This window comes from Myotis lucifugus, unplaced genomic scaffold, assembly GCF_000147115.1.
Source record: "Myotis lucifugus unplaced genomic scaffold, Myoluc2.0 scaffold_33, whole genome shotgun sequence".
Taxonomy (NCBI): Eukaryota; Metazoa; Chordata; class Mammalia; order Chiroptera; family Vespertilionidae; genus Myotis; species Myotis lucifugus.
Window position 1 is genome coordinate 8041363 of NW_005871081.1, and position 23292 is coordinate 8064654.

The 23292-nt window shown below is 40.5% G+C and overlaps 2 protein-coding genes across 6 annotated transcripts in view; one reads left to right on the forward strand and one right to left on the reverse strand.

Moving 5' to 3' along the window:
- LOC102441395 (DNA repair protein complementing XP-G cells) overlaps positions 1-10274 on the reverse strand; it is a 59298-nt gene extending 49024 nt beyond the window's left edge. The window contains exons 1-2 of the mRNA XM_023752475.1: positions 10160-10274; positions 833-1429 (exon numbers count right to left, since the gene is read on the reverse strand). Coding sequence (XP_023608243.1) covers positions 833-1310 — 478 coding nt within the window. The 5' untranslated portion in view covers positions 1311-1429; positions 10160-10274. The remainder of the gene's footprint in view (positions 1-832; positions 1430-10159) is intronic.
- Positions 10275-10663: 389 nt separating this feature from the next.
- KDELC1 (KDEL motif containing 1) lies at positions 10664-22586 on the forward strand. Of its 5 annotated transcripts, XM_006086919.3 has the most exons (10): positions 10664-11218; positions 12590-12795; positions 14250-14455; positions 14628-14705; positions 15233-15405; positions 15528-15765; positions 17506-17715; positions 19326-19415; positions 20693-20800; positions 22348-22586. In XM_006086919.3, the coding sequence occupies exons 1-10, from the start codon at positions 11037-11039 to the stop codon at positions 22363-22365; spliced, it is 1509 nt and encodes a 502-aa protein (XP_006086981.1). In that variant the 5' UTR covers positions 10664-11036; the 3' UTR covers positions 22366-22586. The 5 variants fall into 5 exon arrangements, 3 of the variants coding, with proteins under 3 accessions (XP_006086981.1, XP_014309687.1, XP_023608238.1); XR_002828773.1 differs by lacking the exon at positions 20693-20800 and having other exon boundaries at positions 10750-11218; positions 17506-17720; positions 22348-22584; XR_001347842.2 differs by lacking the exon at positions 22348-22586 and having other exon boundaries at positions 10750-11218; positions 17506-17720.
- Positions 22587-23292: the final 706 nt, after the last annotated feature.

The following is a 23292-nucleotide window of genomic DNA, read 5'->3' on the forward strand; positions in this document are numbered from 1 at the left end:
CGTTGTGGAGTGAAAGAAGATGTAGTGTCGAGGATTGAGAAAGGTATGTTGAGATGGTTTGGACATATAGAGAGGATGAACAAAAGGAGATAGACGAAACAAGTATACAAGACGAGTGTGGATGGGAGAGTTGGAAGGGGTCGACCTCAGTGAACGTACCTCAATCAGATTGAGGACGTTTTTAGCAGAGGCCAGCTTAGGAGTACCCTAATTAAGTTAATAACAATGTACCTACCTATATAGTTTAAGTTTAAAAAATTTGGCTCTCAAAAGAAATTTCAATCGTTGTACTGTTGATATTTGGCTCTGTTGACTAATGAGTTTGCCGACCACTGGCCTAGGTGAAGAGCACCCAAACTGGACAGTGCACAACCTACTAAAGGGTACCTGGAGACCTTGTGGGGTACTCAACAAATTGTAACAAAAAAGTCTCAATGTTATATGACAGAAAATAAAACTAGATATTTAATTGGGAAAGATGAATTCGTTTCCCTGCAAAACTACAAAATAGTTGTCTGTTATTTTAACCACCTTATTAACTACTTCTGGGTCACCATGTACTTATCTGTAATACCTGTATTCTAGAGCATCCTAGATTGTTCAGAGCTCTAAAAATGCAAGGGTAATGTTTGAAGTTTCCAATGGCAACATATTAATTGACCAAAAGTCCCATGGCCAAAGTCATCTTTTAACTACAATGATAGATAAGATGATAGCAATGTTCCCTATTCAGTATTTTTTTAAAAAAGGAAAACCATGTTTAATGGCAAGATTAAACAAGGTAGTGTCTTCTTATTATTTTCACATGTGAACTTCATGTCTCCTTCCTTACCTGATTTGTGTTTCAAATTTGTGGTCACCCCATCAAATTCAGATTTATCAATTTCCCATGCGAGAGGTAGCTTGCCCAGGCTATTGGATAAGTTTTCCAAGCTATTTTCATCATTGTAGATGATTTCTGATGTACTAGTTGGGATGCCAATGTATCTTGATGAATTATTTCCAGCAGATAAAGAGGTACTATCAGGGAGGCAAGAAGTGCGGGATGGATTTGGAGTTTTATAGATTGAGGTTGCCTGGTTGAGAAAGGCATAGTCCGAACAGATGGCATAAATTTTCTCCCGAGTATGGGTCACTGGACAGCTCCACGGATAATGGCCATCTCCTTTGGCAGCCAAGGGTGCTCCCGAGGCACGTGTGCAGAAGGATTGTACAGTATCTTGTAGGTTCTCTTCAGGAGACTTTCTCTCAGATTTGTGCTCATGATTTCCAGAATCATTTGCCCTTTCTGCTTCTGCATCGTTAGGCATTGAATGCAACTGTAAAAGTTCTATTAGGAGGAGGAAGTTGCAACTCTTTTTGTTTCTTGAAAAACTGTGACAACTGTTTACAGCATTCTACAAAAACTGGAGAGCTGCAAAATGGGCTCCTAAGAAAAGAGAGAGGAGAAAGAGAGATCAACAATCCACCCGACACTACAAAGAGCCCCCAAAAATGTACCAAGTGTCACATGCCTTAAGTCAGTAAGTATTTATTTTGCAACTACTATATGCCTAGAGTAATGATCATTAACCATCTGTCCTATTAAAATTATTTTAAAATAATGCATTAGAATAAAAAAGACAAACAGGGCAACATATATGAATCACTTCTCCAAAGATGAAATAGAAATGGCCAATAAACACATGAAAATTAAGCGCAATCATTAAGCACAGAAATGCAAATCAAAACCATAATGCGGTACCACCTGACAACCACCAGTATGACTATAATAAAACAGTTAATAATAAGGATTGTCAAGGATGTGGAGAAATTGGAACCCTCATACACTGCTAACGGAAGTGCAAAATGGTCCAGTCACTTTGGAAAACAGTTCCTGAAACATTTACATAGAGTTACCATGTGATCCAGCAATTTCACTCCTATATATCCAAGAAAAGTGAAAACACGTCTACACAAATATTCACAGCAGCATTATTCATGATAGCCAAAAATGGAAACAATTCAAACATCCATCATGAATGAATAAAAAAATGTGGTATCATCCATACTATGGAATATTATTAGGCAATAAAACTAAATGAAGTACTGAACCATGCTAAAACATGAACCTTGAAAGTGTTATGCTAAGTAAATAAAGCCAGTCACAAAGGATCAGATAGTGTATGATTCTTGATAGGAATTGCTTTGATTCTATAGATTGCTTTGGGTAGTTTGAACATTTAAATAATGTAATTCTTCCTATCCATGAACATGGTATACCAGGTATACTTCCACTTATTTCTATCTTCTTCAGTTTCTTTCTCTAGTGTCTTATAATTTTTATGCAATTGTAAATGGAATTGTTTTCTTTGTTTCCCTTTCTCATAGTTCACTATTGGTGTATAAAAATGCAACTGATTTCTGGGTAATTATGTTATATCCTGCTACTTTACTAAATTCATTTATCAGTTCTAGTAGTTTTTTGGTGGAATCTTTAGGGTGCTCTATACACAGTATCATGTCATCTACAAAGGAGTTTTACTTTTTCCTTTCAAATTTGAATACCCTTCATATCTTCTTTTTGTCTGATTGCTCTGGCTATGACTTCCAGTACCATGTTGAATAAGAGTGGTGAAAGTGGACATCCCTGTCTTGTTCCTGATCTTAAGGAAAACACTTGTAGTTTTTTCCCATTGACTATGATGTTGGCTGTGGGTTTGCCATATATGGCCTTTATTACGTTCAGATATGTTACTTCTATTTCCACTTTGCTGAGAGGTTTTATCATAAACTAGAAGCTCGGTGCACAAATTCATGCATGGGTGTGGTCTGGCCGGCCCGCCCTGATGGGGGCCCATCGAGCGGGGTCAGCTGTGGGATTCTGGAAGGTATAGCTTTCTCCCAGCTGGATCTAATTATATTTTAAGGATGGCCAAAAGAAAACCCACAACAGAACTGTTTTGCATTTCACGTGCCATGAGATGAAGTTGTTTATGTGTTGTTTGCAAACATATATCAAGATAAATGATGGCCCTTTACATTCTTCCCAGGGCTCTGCCCTCAGTTTCCCAATATGATCTTCATGTCTGTTTTTTTACAAGTTTTTGTTTTTGAATGTGCCTACCCTTTGTTGTTCCTCCTGGCAGCCTGTGGGTCCTCTTCGCCGCCCCTTTTAAAGAGAGATTGAAAGCTCATCTAATCTGTGAGGCACTGCAATTTCACAAAATCCCCACCCAGCCTCTCTATATTCCTCAGCAAAGGGCTGCAGGCCATGGAGGGAGAATTCCACACCTTGGCTGCAGTATTAGCAGAGCCCTCTGGAGACTCTGGTCAGGGACAGGAGGGACTGATAATTATTTTCTTGTGTTTTCACTAAATGTACATGCACCAGGGAGCCAGGCAGTGATTTAGGGGTGTTGGGAGCTGATGGGGGGGGGGTCAGGGGGAGGAGCCACAGGCAGTTGGCCAGCTGGTCCCGCCCCTGATCGGGGTGTTGGGGGCCAATTGGGCCAGGCAGGCCGGGGGTGTGTGAGGCACCAATCAGGCTGGTTGGCTACCACAGTGCACGTCATAGCCACCAGTTTTTCTGGTCGTTCTGGTCATTCTGCCAGAATGGTCGCTGGACTTTTATATATATAGACGGGTGATGGATTTTATCAAATTCTTTTTCTGCACCTATTGATATGATCATGTAATTTTTATCCTTCATTTTGTTTGTGTGGTACATCACATTTATGATTTATGGATAGTGTACCAAACTTGTATCCCTGGAATAAATTCCAATTGATCATGGTGCATGATCTTTTTTAATGTATTGCTGAATCTGGTTTGCTAATGTTTTGTTGAGGATTTTAGCATCTATGTTCATCAGAGATATTGGCCTATAATATTCTTTCTCATGATGTCTTTATATGGCTTTAGAATCAGGATAATGCTGACCTCATAAATAGCTTGGGAGTCTTCCCTCCTCTGAAATTATTTGGAATAGTCTGAGAAGGATAGGTGTTAGTTCATCTTCGAAGGTTTGGTAAAATTTACCTGTGAAGCAATCTGGTACAGGATTTTGGTTTGTTGGTAGTTTTTACATTACTGCTTTTATTTCATTAATTTTAAACTGTCTATTCAGATTTTCTGATTCTTCCTGATTTAGTTTTGGAAGATTGTATGTTTCTAAGAATTTATTCATTTTGTCCAGATTGGTCCAGTTTGTTCGGATACAGTTACTCATTATATTTTCTTACAATTCTTTGTATTTCTGTGGTATCAGTTGTTCCTTCTCCTCTTTCTGATTTTATTTATTTGGGTCTTTCTCACTTTTTCATGACGAGTCTGGTTAAAGGTTTGTCAATCTTGTTTATCTTTTCAAAAAAGTCAACTCTAGGTTTCATTGATTTTTTTTGGTAGTTTTTTTAGACTATTTTGTTTATTTCTGCTGATTTTTATTATGTTCTTTCTTCTACTTGCTTTAGATTTTGTTTGTTGTTCTTTTTGCAGCTCCTTTAAGTGTAATGTTAATTATTTGAGATTTTTCTTGTGTGTTTTTTTAAATATATTTTATTGGTTTTTTTTACAGAGAGGAAGGGAGAGGGATAGAGAGTTAGAAACATTGATGAGAGAGAAACATCGATCAGCTGCCTCCCACACACCCCCTACTGGGGATGTGCCCACAACCAAGGTACATGCCCTTGACCGGAATTGAACCTGGGACCCTTCAGTCTGCAGGCCGACACTCTATCCACTGAGCCAAACCAGCCAGGGCAGATTTTTCTTGTTTTTTGACATAGGCCTCTAATGCTAGGAATTTCCCTTAGGACTGCTTTTGCTGTGTCCCATATAATTTGGATCGTCATGCTGTCATTTTCATTTGTTTCAAGGTATCTTTTGATTTCCTCCTTGATCTCATTGGTAACCCATTCATTGTTTACTAACATGCTATTTAGCTTCCATGTCTTTGTGTGTTTTTCAGTTGTTTTTCTTGTGATTGACTTTTAGCATCATTGTGTTTGGAGAAGATGTTTGATATGATTTAAATCTTCTTTAATTTATTGAGACTTGTTTTGTGCCTAATATGGCCTATCCTAGAAAATGTTTCAAGTGCACATGAAAATAATGTGTATTTTGTTGCTTTCGGATATCTAAAGATTAAATCTAGCTGATCTAGTGTGTCATTTAAGGCTGCTGTTTCCTTGTTGATTTTCTGTCTGGAAGATTTATCCATTGATGTCAATAGAGTGTTAATACTATGACTGTACTACTCTCCCTCCGTCCATCAAGATTTGCTTTATATATTTAGGTGCTCCTATGCTGGGTCCATAATGTTTACAAAGTTATACCCTCCTGTAGCATTGCTCCCTTTAGTATTATTATGTAGTGTCCTTCTTTGTCTTCTACTATAGCCTTTGTTTTAAAGTTTATTTTGTCTGATATAAATATTGCTAACCCAGCTTTTTTCCCCCTTTCCATTTTCATGAACTATCTTTGCCCATCCCTTTCCTTTAGTCTGTCTGTATTTTTCATTCTGAGGTGGGTCTCTTGTAGAAAGCATATATATAGGTCCTGTTTTCTTATCCATTCAGCTACCTTGTGTTTTTTTATTGGAGCATTTAAGCCATTTACATTTAAACTGATTATTGATAGGAAAGTATTTAATGCTATTTTATTCTATGTTCCTCTGTTTCTTCTTTTTTTCTCCTCCTTTTCCTCCTCCTCCTTCTTCTTCAAATAGGAAGACCTGGGCGAATAAAACCATTACAGGCGGTGTAGGAGGCAATCAGATGCAGGTGCCAGAGCAGAGCACTTTGCAGGGCTTTATTGATGGAGCACCAGTTTAAATTCAACCCACCCGGGGTGGCCATTTTGACATTTACCTGTTAATATCTCTGCCATTTGCTTACTTAAAAAATTAGAAATGAGAATAACTTTCACCAATTACAGGAAAATGATTATATAAAATCCATCATCAAAATACTGAATGACAAAACCTATGACTAACACGATAAGAAATAACAGATGATTCCCCTGAGTCTGTGAGGAGAAATTACTGAAGGTACTGAATGTCCTTCATGTAATTTAAGGAAACAGACTTCCATACCAGGAGGACTCCACATATCCTAGAAAAGATTCCATTTTATTTATTTTTAAGGAATGTTTAAATGCCCTCTATTCAAACCTTCATGTGATTTGTCCAGAGTTTATAGTTATTTTGCAGGAGGTTCTGTTTGGCAGGAGCTTCACCAACAAAGATGGAATCTCTGATGGTTTTGAAACATTCTTTGTTTGTTTGTTTGTTTGTTTGTTTTTATAGCCAAGAAATCCTAGGAGTAGGTATAGTAGATCCCTAGATAGGAATCTGTTATGCTTTCTCCTTCTTCCTCATCTCCTGGCATGATGGTGACAGTGGAGGAAGATGCAAGAGAAGCTGAGTACCTGAGTGTGTGCAGACCAAACTCTGCTTTTCTGAGGAGTTGGTTTCTCTGATTTTTACCAGATGTCTTAGAGGAACATTTTTCTACTTTTTATCTGTTATCCTCTCGCCTTTCTCTAAAACCCGTAGTATGGATAGAGGTAGTTATTTGTAGCATTGGGGTTGTTTGGGTGGGTTGTAGTAGAATGAGGCATGAATATGGTCATGGTTAAGGGCAATTAGCAAAGGGTACAGAAGTTAGTCTGGTGGGGAAGACAGAAATATTCCTGGTGCTGTCTTTGTTATCTCTTCATTTCAAACTTAGCTTCCACTTTGCCAGAGCTTTCTTTCTCAGACTGAATGGAATTTTACCTGTGGGACCAGTTCCCTGTGTAGCAGTGTGGGGATTTTATGAAAGATGCTGATTTGGAACCGTATATAGGAGACTGTTCTGATCAAAAACATATGCAAAGGGAAATTACTGCATTTGCACAGAAAAGGGGCTAAGCTTCTGGAGGCTAAAGATAAGAAAGAACATAACAATTGATTAATAAAGCATTTAACAGTCTGAATCCATTGTTATGGGTTTGTGTTTTGGGTTTGATTGCTTTTATTTTATTTTTTAAATATTTTTTATTGATTTTTTACAGAGAGGAAGGGAGAGAGATAGAGAGTCAGAAACATCGATGAGAGAGAAACATCGATCAGCTGCCTCCTGCACATCTCCTACTGGGGATGTGCCCGCAACCCAGGTACATGCCCTTGACCGGAATCGAACCCGGGACGACCTTTCAGTCCGCAGGCCGACGCTCTATCCACTGAGCCAAACCGGTTTCGGCTTGATTGCTTTTAAATAGTGATCAGTGATCAAAATGATGCCTTTGGTTATACTTTTACCAAAATAAAATAAAATAAAATAAATTATCACCATAAAAGCATATTTTATACTGTCAAAAAAGGCCAAGAGTAAATGTAAAGCAGTTTGCAAACTTTCTTATTAAACCACTGTTTATGGAAATTTGTCTTTGAAAACCTGTAATATTTATAAATTTTACCACGTAAGTAAAACAAATTACAGAAAAATATTACAAAATACCAAAAGATATTACAGAGAAAGTAAAAATTATCCAAATCCCACGACCCAAACACTGCTATAATTTACTTTCTTTATCTGTCTGCTCCTACCTTTTCTCTTCACTTCAGTGAGATCTCTAAGAGACCAAGGGTGCTAGTATTATTGTGTCCTCAGGCTTTCTTACAAGTGAACTAAGCACAAATCATTACTGATAACAGAGACATTACAGAGGCAAATTATTGTATTTTATTGTAATTATAGCCTCACTGTAGTGAGGTACAGATAGGTAGCTTGTCCCTCCACTCCATAGCCCACAGCTCTCAGTTTTCTCAGACCTTGTATCAGCTTTTGTAGACCATTCCCAATTCCATTCCCACTCCTAGCCCCCTCCATCCCCCTGAGTTGACATTTCAAACCTGACCTGTGCATAGATATTCGAAAGAAAAGCATGCATCATAGAACTCCTCTGCCTAAAACCCTCTGCTGTTAGAAACAAAAGCCCACTCCTAATCTAGACCTTCCTCATCCTCCCTCTTCCCCTTCCTCTCTCTGCACTCCCTCCACACTGACCACATTTCCAGTCTCCGAATGCTGTTTACTCCCACTCACCCTCTTCATATAATTAATTTCCATTTATCCTTCAGATATCCTTCAAATATCACTTTCAGCGGCAGGGTAGATGCTTTCAATGCTCATCAAAATAGTCCCCGTCACCCTGTATATGCTATATGCTCAGGCACCTTTCTTTCACAGGTTTTAACCAGGTGTGATATTACTTTTATACATGCGTGTGCTTATATGATGAATGTTTGCCTCTGGTTTTCCTGACCATTGAATTCCCAAGTCCAGCATTTATAGAAGTATCTTCCACAAATACTCATTCTTAAATGCCTACCTCATGTCAGGCATTATTGCAAACCCAGGCTTAAGAGCCCAGATTCCAGGAGGGCTCACCAGGAGTGGCCTTAGAAATTAAGAACGGGAGTTTTAGCTAACGGGCCTCTTCTTCTCCCTAATTTCCACATGTGAAATTGAAGTGCCCTGATCTAAGCAAGACGATGCTATATTAAGAGTTACTAATGATTGCAGCATGTAATGATCAAGTTATGATTTATTCATAAGATCATGGCACAAGCAACAAAAGTTATTGTTTAACTGTATGCAAACAAAATGCTATCATAAAATGGCCAGTTCTAAATGCACCGCTAAAATAACGATTTGAACTGTTTTGCAAACTAAACGTTCCATTTCTAATAATACTCACTGCCTAGGTTGCATTCTTTTCCAGTTATATTTTAAATCAGTATTTTAAGGATCAAGTTTTCTTAGAGAACTTAACATCTTAAGTCTTCAGAAAAGCTTCCCACATATGACAACTATAATGATCTATATTCTCTATGGAAGGCCACTGAGACACAGGCATAGGTAAATGCCTTACAAAGGGTGGAATGCTGGAGGGCCAGACCAGACACACACACACACACACACACACACACACACACACACACACACGCTAAGCCCCCGTGCTTCTGGTCTCCTTCCCCCACCTCCCTACCGCCCCCTCCCCACTCGCATCCTTCCCCACGACCCCAGGCCCCTCTTCCTCCATCAGACCTGAACCACTCGCCTGACAGAGGGCCGGCCTAGGACGGATACCGGGGGTCCTCCCGCGTACTGGCCAGGGTCGAGTTCAGGCTCCCCGGGAGGCGAGCGGTGTTCCGACCGCCCTCCTCTGCAAAGCTAGCAGCGCAGTGGGGCTTGGAGGCCTCCGGGTCAGAGAAGACATTCGCGCAGCCCGATGCCCGCAGCGCTGAGCGGGTCTGGGCGGACACGGCGCCGGCCAAGAGGAAAAAGCGTGGCTGCGCCCCCTGTCCGCGCCCCTCCGTCTGTCTCCCCGGCCCGCGCGCTCTCGGCCAGGCCTCCGGGGCCCTCCTCCCGCCTGCTACCTCGGCCGGAAGCCGGAGTTCACCGCCAGGGGGAGCGGGCAGAGGCCGGCGGGTGACCTCCTCCTGCCCGCCCCAGGACGCTCCGGGTGCTCTAGGCGCTTGGGCTGGTGGAACTGGAGCAGTTGAACCCCGGCGAAGGGATCCCCGGATTCGAGCTTTGGAATGCACGAGTTTAGACCATTACTAATGACAAACACCAAAACGAAAGCAGAAAAGGAACCCCCGGCCCAGGCCCACTTTGTCGGAGCTGCCGGCCCGGGTGGGTTACCGGGGCAGCTGGCAATGTCAAGAGCGGGAGGGAGGACGAGGAGGAGGCTCCTGGTGGCCACCTCGGCCCCGCGGTGGGCGCACAGGGGCGCAGGGATGGCCACCGCGCGCGCCGGACCCGGCCCTACAGAGCGTGTCTGGGAGACAGACGGGCTCCTGGCTTTAGCCACCGGTATACCCGGGGGCCGCTCCAAATCAGGCTTTGTTCCCGAGAGCACTCGTGGCGCTTCCCTCCATCCTGCGGCCCCACTCGTCACTCCACTTTTCCCCAGGAGAACGAGTGCCGGCGCAGTGGCCTCCACTTGGCCCGCTCCCGGGGTCCGGAGAGCCCACGGCCCTTGGCCGCCCGGCGGCGTTGCCGGCACCTAGAACAGGCGGACCGCGCCAGGCCCAGCCCGCGGCGCCCGGGTTCCTGGCACAAGACCCCCGCGCGCAGGGCGCACCGCCGCGGACAGCCACTTTGGTTCTGCCCATAGCCCCGGGTACCTTCAGCCTGGCCGGTGGGGTTGGGTCGCTGCGGCCGCGGCGAAACCCCGCTACGGATCCCAATCACCGATTCCCGCGCGCGGCCTGCGACGCTCCTCGGGTTACCCTGGGGCTGGCGTCTCTCGTCCCATCGGGCAGCTGGGGGACAGCGCCCTGGATGGCTGTGCCCGGAGACCACTATCAGATATCAATGATATCCTGAGATATCATTGACACACCTTCCTTTCATCGTGTTTTACACCTGACCTCTGCAGGTGCGGAGGATATGGTGACAATTCAAAGAAGAAAAAAAATCTTAGCTGTGCCTCCAGGCCCGCGTGCCCTTCTATCGGAGATGTAGTATTTATCTGTTCCCTGGAAGCCCTGACCGCAAAACAAATAAATGAGTGAGAGATGGGAAAACCTGGCAGGATTTCCGCTGGTCCCATCGCGAACTACAGGTCCCAGGAAGCCACGGCGCCGGGACGCGTGTCCACCCACCATCCACTGAGAGAAAGCCTTACTCAGCCGGCCCGACGCGCGCGGCCAATCCCCTCGCCGGGCACCTTGGACTGGAACCTGAGACGGATTCGCCCCCAGTGATGCTCCAGCTGCAGGAGCAACGCAAGTTTAGCATTGTCCCGAGAAAGAGGAGCAGGGCGGTTCTTGCCCGTTTCAGCAGAACGACTGTCCTTCAGCTGCACAAGCCCGCGCTCCGGTTGTGATTTTCCCGGGGAACGTGGAGACCCGCGCGCCTTGCCCTGCACAGCAAGCGACACCTCTTGGAGCCGTTTTTGCTGCTGCGATCGGCCAACGTGCCCTGACCCAAACCACAGCTCGTTCTGTCCATCTTTGATACCGCATTTATTCGTGGATTATTTGATAGTCCGTCTCGTAAATGTTTAGCATTTTGCTGCTTTACTACTTCTTTCTGGGGACAGTTCCAGCGTTTGCTGAGACCGGCGGAGAGAGGCGACTGAGCCCAGAGAAGAGTGAAGTATGGGGACCAGGGCTGAAAGCCGCTGTTGTCCTTCCTGCGCGCTACTTCTATATTCAGGCGGTGGATACATCCGGAAATAAGTAAGTTGAGAAACAGCTGCCTAACGATTTTTGGAATGCAGTTAAAGCTTACTGCTACTTCTTTCCAGTTTTATCCGCCCAAGAACTCCTTTCTCCACAGCAGTTTAAATTTCAGGATATTTGGGTGCTCTCCACATCTGGTTGTAACTGTCTTTCTCCATTCCAACCAATCTTTCTCAGAGCTTTCGAAATAATTCCGAATTAGCTCTTCTCCTAGCTATTTTCATAGGGATTCCCACGTAACTAGAGAGACAACCACTTTTGCATAACCTGTAATAAGGAATTTAGATCCAGTTGTTAGAAACTTGGTTTCATTTTTCCTTGGTGCTGGCCTCCGTTTCCAGGTGCACATCTGCAGGTAAACGTGCTTTGAAACTCAAAAAGAATAATCAAGCACTATTTGAAACCTTAGAGTTTAGAGGGAAAGTATATGTGTTTGCAACAAACGTTTGTTTCACTCCATTGAACTCAACAATTGAAATTTTACTCAAAACTTATGTCTAGAATTCACATACTTCTGAAATGATTGTCTTTTTTTAATTGCTCACCATGTATATTTGTAGGAAAGAAAAAAACCTTGGGAATACGTTTTCCAAAGCAAATAAAAGATATTAAATAGTATAATTGGAGAAACTAAATATAATCTTAAGAGCAAGAGCACTCACTCAAAAAAACCTTTCATACGATGTCACTTAGATGATACACTACCTACTGGCTTTTGCCCATGCTGGGCATGATTTATAATTTTTGTTGTTAATCCTCACTTGAGGATATTTTTTCCATTGATTTTTTTTTTTTGAGAGAATAAAAGGGAGGGAGGGGGAGAGAGATATAAGGGAGCCTCCTGAATGCTGGAATCTGCAACCCAGGTAAGTGCCCTTGACTGGGAATTGAACCTGCAGCCTTTCTGTTCATGGGTTGACTAACCACTGACAAACACTGACCTGGGCTATAATACTAATTTTTAACAGAATCGTTGAGAGAGATTTTTCAAAATGTTTTTAGAGGCACTATTTGATCACAAATTTCCATATGTGATGGACATCAAATAAATAGTAGGTTGATAAGAATATTTTTATATATGAAATGCATAAGTACATTCTGTGTTTACATAGATTAGTTTTAGTAACATATTCCCGTGCAATTTTCTAATGAAACTGTTTTATGTTATCTTGGCTATTGGCATCCTCTTCTTTTTAAAATCTCTGATCCATCAGATTCATTCTGATACTCAAAGTATAACAGAGAAGACAGTGTATGTTAGCGGGAGAACGTGAAGGAGAAGAGTAAGGTTCACAGACTGGACAGCATAATCTTTGTGCATTTGTTCCTTAAAATAATCTTTCTATATTATTCTTCTACCCATCACAGGTTCACATCTTCTCCAGGTGAAAAGATATTCCAGATTAAAATCTCGGCACCAGATGAGCAATTCACTAGAGTTGGCGTCCAGGTTTTAGACCGCAAGGATGGGTCCTTCATAGTCAGATACAGAATGTATGCAAGCTACAAGAATCTGAAGGTTGAAGTTAAATTCCAAGGTCAACATGTGGCCAAATCCCCATATATTTTAAAAGGTAATTTGGAACATAACTTTAAAACAACAATTTGAATACAATGATGCCTGTACTTTAATTTTTAAAAAAAGTTAGCATGATATTTTTTCACTGAAAGAAAAAAATAGACATTTTCTCCTTGAAAGCTAAATTGAAAGTCCTGAGGAAATGCAAGATTTGAATGGAAATTATAATTCACTAAAAAGGGAAGAACATACTAATAGAGAATTTGTTCCCTGAAGACACACATTAACAAGAATAATCAAGCTATATACAATATGGTCATAGATTACACTTATTTAATAGGAGGTATGTGACAGTAACTGATAAGCACTATTGAAATTTGACCACTTCAAGAAGAGAAAGAGCTTGAAGCAAAGGGGAGAAGTTAACTGTTGTTGTTTTTTCTTTGTTCCAATAGTATTTTTCTGGAGAAATTCTGAATATATATATATATGTATATATACTGCAGCTGCATTACCTAGAGCCATATCTTTCCATATCAATGGAGATAGTACCCTAACACAGTGGAAAAGCAGTGTATATACAGAGACACAAATTTTTCTTGTTCCCCACCTCCAATAAAGGCAAATTAAAAATATTTCCCACATTCCACCAGGACCACATGGTACAATATAAACCCTTAAAAATATTCCATTATTGACTACTGCCTGGGTCAGGTGGGAATCTGAAAATTATAGAAAGGAATGACAGTAAAATCTCAATTCAGATTCTGCTATATTTTGTTAGTATTATTTCTATAAACATATAATTAATTAATTACAATATGAATGAACTTTTTTTTTTTTTTCATAAAGGAGAGAGAGAATCATTGATCTGCTGCCTCCAGCACTTACCCTACTGGGCACTGAGTCTGCAACTGAGCCTGAATGGGAATCAAACTATGACCTCCTGGTTCATAGATGCTCAACCACTTAACCACACCAGCTGGGCTGAATGAACTGTTTTGAAGATTGCTCTTGTTTTTGTATAATTCTTAAAACAAACAAACATAGTAATGGTTCTTTGTTTACTTATATTGTTATTGATGATGATTTACTCATTGAGGAAAATACCTTAGACACTTTAAAAAACTGTTTTTTATAAGAGATCATTGAAATATTAATTTTATATCACTTTTGTCTTTCATCAAAAAAGACATACTCCTTTGATATATTTTTATAAATGTTTGCTTATTTTTTAAGTACACAAAACATAAAAAATAATGGACTGTAATAGCCACTGTGAGCAAAAATTAGTTACTATTGGCTTTCTTTAGAACTCGTGCAAAACAGATCTGAATATGAAAATATCACGACCTTACTGTGAAGAGCTGTCAGAACAGAAGACAAAATGCCCTTCCTAATAACCTCGGCAAAATCTGTGAAGTCGATAGTGGATAATGGATATTTGTTACGTGTTTCAAGTGCTGAGTGAAATTATTACTGTGTAATTTGTTGCTTGTGTGTAATTAGGGCCGGTTTACCACGAGAATTGTGACTGTCCTTTGGAAGATAGTGCAGCCTGGCTACAGGAGATGAACTGCCCGGAAACCATCGCTCAGATTCAGAGAGATCTGGTGCATTTCCCTACTGTTGATCCAGAAAAGATTGCAGAAGAAATCCCAAAGAGATTTGGACAAAGGCAGAGCTTGTGTCACTATACCGTGAAGGATAACAAGGTACAATTTGTGCTTGAGGTTTGCTTGTCTGTCTTAGTGATTTTTATTTTGACCATTTGGCTACAACTAGCTTTACTAAAAATCATTCTGAGGATCATTCTGATAACCTTTATCTCAGGGAAGCCTGCCAATACTTTTAGACTAATGTAATAAACATTCAATTACCTTTCAGGTTTATATCAAGACTCATGGTGAACATGTAGGTTTTAGAATTTTCATGGATGCCATACTACTTTCTTTGACTAGAAAAGTAAGTATTTCTTTTATATAAAATATAAATTTTTTTCTCAATATACAGTCAGCCCTCTAATTAAGCCCAGGTTTTAAAATGTAATTTTTCAAACTAAAAATAATAATCATATCAGAGGTGTCCTATATGGGCCTTATTATAATACTATTCTGAAGTTTTATGTCTTGTGGGGTGCCTGTGTTAATTTCCTAGGGCTGCTGTACTAAACTACTCCAAACTGGGTGGCTTTAAACAACAGAAATTTATTCTTTCACAGTTCTGGAGACTAGACGTCCAAAATCAAGGTGCCAGCAGGGCTGTGCTTCCTCTGAAACCCCCAGAGGAGAAGCCTTCTCGGCTCTCCCTGACTTCTGGCGGTGCCCAGCAATGCTTGGCATTCCTTGGTTTGCAGCTGCATCGCTCTAGTCTCTGTCCTCACAAGCCATTGTCCCTGTATGTCCTCACCTCTTTTTACAAGGACACACATTGATCAATAGAAGGCATTATACAGTGCCAGACGTGTTAGTAAGCTCTTTTCTTTGTCCTAGGTGAGGATGCCTGATGTGGAGTTTTTTGTTAATTTGGGAGATTGGCCTTTGGAGAAAAAGAAATCCAGTCCACACATTCATCCGATCTTTTCCTGGTGTGGCTCCACAGATTCCAGGGATATCGTGATGCCCACCTACGACCTGACGGACTCTGTTCTAGAAACCATGGGCCGGTGAGAGACGGGTCACACATGACCCTGAGCCTTGGTTTTTTCCCCCTTGGTGAGTTCTTTCCCAACAACCTTTGTGACGCGATGGTTTGGAGGGCAAATGTGTTGTACTTTCTGTCTTCCAGAGTAAGTCTGGATATGATGTCTGTGCAAGCTAACACGGGTCCTCCCTGGGAAAGCAAAAACTCCACAGCTGTCTGGAGAGGCCGAGACAGCCGAAAAGAGAGACTTGAGCTGGTTAAACTCAGCAGAAAACACCCAGAGCTCATAGATGCTGCCTTCACCAACTTTTTCTTCTTTAAACACGATGAAAGCCTCTATGGTCCCATTGTGAAACACATTTCATTTTTTGATTTCTTCAAGGTATGGCCTCATCTGTGACCAATCCTTTTTTGTTTTTCCAAATACAGTTGACCCTTGAACGACATGGGGTTGAACGGCACAGACCCATTTACAGGCTGGTTTTTCTCAATAAACAGTCAGCCCTCTATTTCTCCAGCTTTTGAGTCCATGGATTCAGTCAACTGCAGATCAAAAACAGTATTTTTATGTGAGGGTGGGAATCCACAGATGCGGATGGCCGGCTATGTGCATTGATCTTTGCCATTTTATATAAGGAACTTGATCACCTGTGGATTTTGGTATCTGTGGGGGGTCCTGGAACCAATCCTCCATGGATACAAAGGGACAACTGTTTGGGGGGAATCAAAAGTTAGAAAGAAAAAAAGAAGAAGAAGGAAAAAGAAGAAGTTATATGCATGATTTTGACAGTGCTGGAGTTGGGGGGGGAGTCCGTGTCCCTAAACCCCATGTTGTTCAAGGGAATACTGTATCTTCATTTCGGGGAGAGAAATTGAGGCCTATAACTGACAGGGACAGGAGAGATGAGCATTAAACTCAGTGACTCTCAGGGCATGGGACCCCAGGGACTGGTTCGGCAGCCTGGGTCTGTACTCAGTACCCAACCCTGACATTAAATATATATCAGGGAGCTTGGGGCCGGGGGAGAGCTATAATTTTTCACCCCAGTTGACCCCCAAGATAATACATTTCAGCTCAAAAATCTTTTTTTATTAATAGATACATGTGAGTGGTTTTACAAATACTTCTTCCCAGAGCCACAGCTTGACAACAGACTAAAGAAGATGTAAACCAGGTGTCTCTTAATAGGCCCCTGGTGGGGAAATGACTTGAAATCCATCCAAATGTCTGCGTGGGAATTCTTTCTGTAGCTAGAAGGTGTACTGCTCATGTTTCCCAGGGAGTGATCCTTTTTCCAGCAACTCCACTTTTCACGCAGTAGGACACTGCCCTGTTCTCTAGACCAATGAGTTGTTTTTGAAGTCCCATGTGGTGGTGAGAAAGGTGGGTAAGGCAAGTGATTAGTGAGCTCTGTCTCTGCTGTATATGGCCAAGTTTGTTTTTTGTTGTTGATGGGTCACATGGCAGCAGGTAGACCTAAAGAATTCCATAAGTTGAGTTGTCATTTCCATACGCATATCACAGAGATTTTTGAAATATGATTAAAACCAAAGAGAGCTAATACCAGCCAGCCATCCTCAGGGTATTCTGTCATGCCTTTGCTTTATTCCTATCTATTGAATTTGCTAGAGCTAAGGACTATTGATTAGCACAATGCTATGAATATTTTTATTCAGAGATGTACTTGCCTCAGAGCTTGTTGATTTCCTTAAGACTTGTGTGTGGCCACCTAATGTTTAAAAGGTATGGTTAACATGGTATAGAATGTGCCATCAGCAGGTGCTCACATGTGATTAATTAAGTAATAGGGAAATTACAGTCACCATAAATCAATCTTTCTTTAGGTTGTAGCCTGAGGACAACAGTTATTTATTATTTTATTGGCTGCTTCAACATTAGACTTGTGGTCTGTGAAACTTAGGAGAGCATCAAAATCAGCCTTCAACTCTAGAGCAGCACGTTACATAATAGCAGTTACTACATGGTGAAAGCAGTGGGCAAAATCTGGCCAGTTTATATCTGAAGACAGTGAGGCTGTTTGTGTGGAAAGGGGAGGAGAATAATGAGGATAGAAAAAAAGGAATGTAATAGAGGTTCTAACATTTTACTGCTGTTTCACAGCACAAGTATCAAATAAACGTTGATGGCACTGTCGCAGCATATCGCCTGCCATATCTTCTAGTCGGCGACAGTGTGGTGCTGAAGCAGGACTCCATCTACTATGAACACTTTTACAATGAGCTGCAGCCCTGGAAACATTACATTCCTGTTAAAAGCAACCTGAGCGATCTTTTAGAAAAACTTAACTGGGCAAAAGATCACGATGAAGAGGTAAGGTCAGTCTCCTTGTACCCCAATATCATAGCCTCCTTTATTTATTTTTAAAATATATTTTTATTGATTTCAGAGAGGGAGAGAGAGATAGAAACATCAGTGATGAGAGAGAATCATTGATTGGCTGCCTCCTGCAAGCCCCACAATGGGGATCGAGCCCGCAACCCGGGCATATGCCCTGACTGGAAATCGAACTGTGACCTCCTGGTTCATAGGTCAATGCTCAACCACTGAGCCATGCTGGCCCGGCTCATAGCTTCATTTTAAATGTCTGCTCAGTCGGCTCAGAATAGACCTTTACCTATAAATAGGAAGCCCCATGGGTAACCCAGTTCCATTCAGGATGAACACAGGTATTGTGGCTTGGTTTAACTGTCTAGTCTGCACATGAAACAAAAAGCTAAACCTTGGCTTTGACTATGCTTTCTCTTTTAGTCAAGTTGATCTGAGCCTCTAGCACTCCCTCACTTCTGCTAGGAACATAAGAAAGCTAGCCTGATAGAGGGAAAACTAACTGTGCTGTGGATTAAAATGAGGGATTGGAGGATGTGGAGAAAAAGGAACCCTAGTACACTGCTGGTAGAAATGCAGGCTGGTGCAGCCATTATGGAAAACAGTATGGAGTTTTCTCAAAAAATTAAATATGGAACTGCCATTTGACCCAGTGAACCTACTTCTAAAAATATATCCTAAGAAACCCGAAACACCAAATCATAAAGAATGTATGAACCCCTATGTTCATAGCAACACAATTTACAATAGCTAAGATCTGGAAACAGCCCAAGTGCCCATTAGTAGATGAGTGGATAAAAAAGCTGTGGTACATTTACACCATGGAATACTATGCACTGGTAAAAAAGCAGAATCTCTTACCCTTTGAGACAGCATGGAGGGACCTGGAGAGTATCATGCTAAGTGAAATAAGTTAGTCAGAGAAAGACAAGTATCACATGATTTCACTCATAATATGGAATCTAATTAACAAAATAAACTGATGAACGGAGTGGATCCAGAGACATGAAAGCATAGAACAGAGTGTAGAATCTCAGAGGGAAGGAAGGGGAGTGTGGGTGGGTGGAAGGTAATCAACCAAAGACCTTATATGCATAACCCATGGATGCAGTTAGTGGGGTGGGAAGGCCTGGGGCAGGAAGAGGAGGGTTAGGTGTGGGCTGGAGGGGGTCAATGGGAGGAAAAAGAGGACATATGTAATACTTTCAACAATAAAGATTTTTTTAAATCAAGCTTAAAAAATTCGGGATTGCAGGAAATAAACTTTGAAATCATTTCTGAAAAATTATAAGGCAGTGCATTAAGCTTAATCCTGCATTTACTTTACAAAGTCATTATTACTTCATTTAATGTATACCCTTTCTCTCCAAGAGAGACTTAATTCTAGAAGGTTTAATATGACTTCTCAAATGCTCAAGTGTTAAAAACCTCCTTTTAATTAAAACAAACATACTCTGTTAACTGTTCCCTGTACCAGGAAAGACTAACCCCAAAGATATTTTTCCCACTTAAATGTACTCTGAAGATCAGTTTTCCTATGTCTACATGGGGAAAAAATGTTTCATGAAAGGATTTTTTTGTTGTTGGTCCCGTAGGCAAAGAAGATAGCAAAAACTGGACAAGAATTTGCAAGAAATAATCTCATGGGTGATGACATATTCTGTTATTACTTTAAACTTTTCCAGGTCAGTATTTTCTAAGAAAATGACATCTAACTTGTAATTGATCATATTAGTAGTTAAGTGAAATAATATGTGTATTACTTATATAATATATGTATATATATATGTTAATATTTATATAAATAATATTTATAATATCTTTTCACTTAACAATGTCTGAAAATATATTATTTAAGGAGATAAATGTACCTCTGTGGGTGAAAATCAAGGACAAACATTAAATAATATTGAAAAAAGAAGAAAACCAAAGATTAGCTATTGGATAATGCTACAACATTAAAGGAAAGGTAATAATGTTAGAACTATGTGGTATTTGGTTAGGAAATTGGCATCTGATTCTGCAAAATTACTATGCATGGATTCATATTTTCTCTTTGTACAATATTACTGCTTGCTGCCTTACCATTTCTTTGTCTACATAGTGCAAGGTATGTTTAGAACTGTTGTGCTGACTCCATGTGAGCCATGATTTCTCTTAGAAATCATTTTCATGGACCTTAGCATTTAGGTATCATAATTAAAGCATATCTGAATTTGAAAGTTTCTTTAAAAATAAAAAGCAGTAGTAAGCAAGTAATTTGCTAACAATTATACTAGATATAAGTTAAGCTTTTTTTAAAAAAAAATCACAGAATTGCAGATATTGAGCCCCATATCTTAGGCTCTGCTACAAGACAAAGTCAGACTTTTTTCTGGTCTGCACTGGCCTCTTCCCCTTTATTCTAGAAGGTGGTGAAGGGATGGAGAGGGTGAAGGTGTAAACTGAAGGAGTAGGGGATTTACTATCTCAATTCCTGAAGATCTACAGGGTAGTAGTGTTCATTCACTCAACTCATATATACTAGTGCATAAGCACCTAGTCCAGAGCCTGTCACAGAAGGAGCATATATTGAATGAAGATGGTAACTGATTCTGTATAAGCCATGGTAGGTAAGACAAAAATAGCCTCTGTCCTCAAATTCTCAGTCTAAGGAAGATTATGTACACAGTTTTTTTTCCACTGCAATACGAAGGCAGTACAAAATAAGTTAAAAATCAAGTCATATAAATAAAAGATGAATAAGGAGAGATCCCCTAGAAATAGGCAGCCAGTGTCCAAAGGACAGCTGCCTCAAAAACTCTTGTGGGATGTTTAAGGGGAGTATGGTGGACCCTGCATATTGTCACTTGACACGTGTGAGTTTAATGGAACCATATTCTAGCAAATTTTAGCATATCTAATTTGGTAAATATACTTTAAGCATCATGTAAGGAATGCTTTTGTATTGTTGCTTATACAGGAATATGCCAATTTACAAGTGAGTGAGCCCCAAATCCGAGAGGGCATGAAGAGGGTAGAACCACAGACCGAGGATGACCTCTTTCCTTGCACATGCCACAGGAAAAAGGTAACCAGAACTAGCCAATGTCAGAGTAACAACTAACTTTGATCCAAGTCTTTATTCAGTCAGGCAATAATAATTTGCGTTTCTCCTGCAGCCTCCAAGCAATTTATTCTACCAGAGAGATCGATATAATAGATAATAACAAGGCAAAAGAAAGGGTGCTGAGTGAGAAGATGTAGGAGCTCCCAGCAAAGTAGACGGAGGTCTTTTTTTAATGTGGGAATTCACATCGTATGGCATTTGAATTTAGAGATAAAAAAATATATAACCATGATTATTCATCTTAACAAATTATTCATGAAAAGCAATCACTGTTGGTACCACCACATATGATTTTGTTTATAAAAGGCAGGTTCAGCCCTAGCTGGTTTGGCTCAGTGGATAGAGTCAGCCTGAGAACTGAAAGGTCCCAAGTTCGATTCCAGTCAAGGGCAGATGCCAGGGTTGCAGGCTCGTCCCTAGTAGGGGGCGGTGTGTAGGAGGCAGCCAATCAATGATTCTCTCTCATCATTGATGTTTCTATCTCTCTCTGCCTCTCCCTTCCTCTCTGAAATCAATAAAAAATATTTTTTTTATTATTGCTTATACAGGAAGGGAAAAAAAGGCAGATTCACATAGGGACTTGTCAGGCTAAAAAGGACCTCAGAGGTCATCCAGTAAATGCTTTCATTTAGTGATTAACCAAACTGATCCCAAAGAAGAAGTTAGTTCAGAATCAGCTAGCTGCATTACAGGAAAGCAAGGACAAAAAAATTCGTCTCTCATCTTCAAATTGTGTGCATGGTTGTTTTTAAAGACAGTGTGGTAGGAGAGGGTTGTTTTGATTATAGTTTTTTGTTTGTTTGAAGGAATGTATATTGTATAAAATTCTGATTTATATCTATAATATAATATATATTGACATTTTTAAGCAACATCATAATAGAGTTTTTGTTGTATTGGTTTTGTTTTGAGAACTTATTTGCTACCGAATAGCCCTTGAAAGTGGTATATCATCTACCAATGTTAACTCTTGTCAATGCTGAAAAGCCATAAAATTAGTTAAAGCCAGAGACAAAACCAATTGCCAGAAATGAAAGGTACCCTCTCACAAAGTTAGTGATTTGGTGTCAGAACACTTTGTGGACTCCAAATGAAACTGGGCAGCTTCCTCTCTCCGCTCCCTTTTTTTTATTTTTTTATATTTGTCTAAGTGTACTAAGGGCTGTCAAATGATTCTACTTATTTGTCGAAGTTAGGGGGCCTGGAATGACAGCTTTGTTTATTTCTTCTTCATTGTGTACCATACCCTGTCACTGACCATTCATAACGCAAGGCCCTTTACAGTTATACATACCCTTAGATGTTTGGGTGCTGCATCAGTAGTCCTATGAAATTCTACCTGTGGGTGATTCCAAAACCAGTTCTAGACCCTCTAAGTCTATAGCAGTAACTTGGCTTTTTTTTCCTTCTTTCATCTTTAAGGGAAAACAATTAATAGACTAATATAAGTCTTCCAAACTCATGTATGACTTCTTGATGGCTCTAAATATTTTGCTTCTTCATTTCAGACCAAAGATGAACTCTGATATGCAGAATACCTTCCCTTCAAATAATGGTGCTCTGAAGACTCTTCTTAACTGAAAGAAGAATGTTTTTTTAAAATATTAATTCTATGGACAATATAAAATCTGCTATGTGATTGTCTGGGTCATGAAGATCTATTTCTTCTTATTATGCAGTATTCCCATGACTGTCTTTTAAAGCACATTTTTAGAATTTTATAATAAAACCACTTTTATTTTAAAGGCCTGTGATATGCTAGTTATTAACTGTTTGGGTCAGTAAAAGAGGGGGAGTCTGGGTCCTGGACTCAGTGTGGAACATCACAGCAGCCACCAGCAACCCAGAAATGTGGTTTGCATGACAAAGCAATAAACCTCTGTCTTGTTTACACTATTACTTTGGATTTAAGTTACTCACAGCCAAACCTAACAAATACATCTTACAAGGCCTTTCATAATCTGGTCTCTGCCTGCATCTTTAATCAAATCCCTCATGACTTCCTAATGGTGTACTCTGTAACCCAGCAAAATAAATCCCTTTCCTTCTTTCAATGGCTTCTTACCTTGCTTGTGTATGCTTTCCCCTTGGTTGGCAATGCCATGACCCTCTCTTCTTCCTCTGGCTTAGATAGCCTTCAATGCTCATTTCAGGAATCACCCCTCTGAATCTTCCATCTGCATTTACCATGCTATGTGGCAGTGATCTAGTTGGTTGTCACTTTCCCTTACCAGATTTTAAGCAGCTTGACCACAGGGACCATGCTCTTCTTCTATTTAATAAAGTACCTCCAACTAGAAAGGCTCAATAAATATTAAATGACGACTGACCGGATGAAAATCACTTTGAAATGTGATTAAGAGAATTAAAAGAACTTGAAATCTAACACTGAACCATAATAAAATATTTTACAGATTCCTTTAATAGTTTCCCTTCCATCCACCTTACAGTTA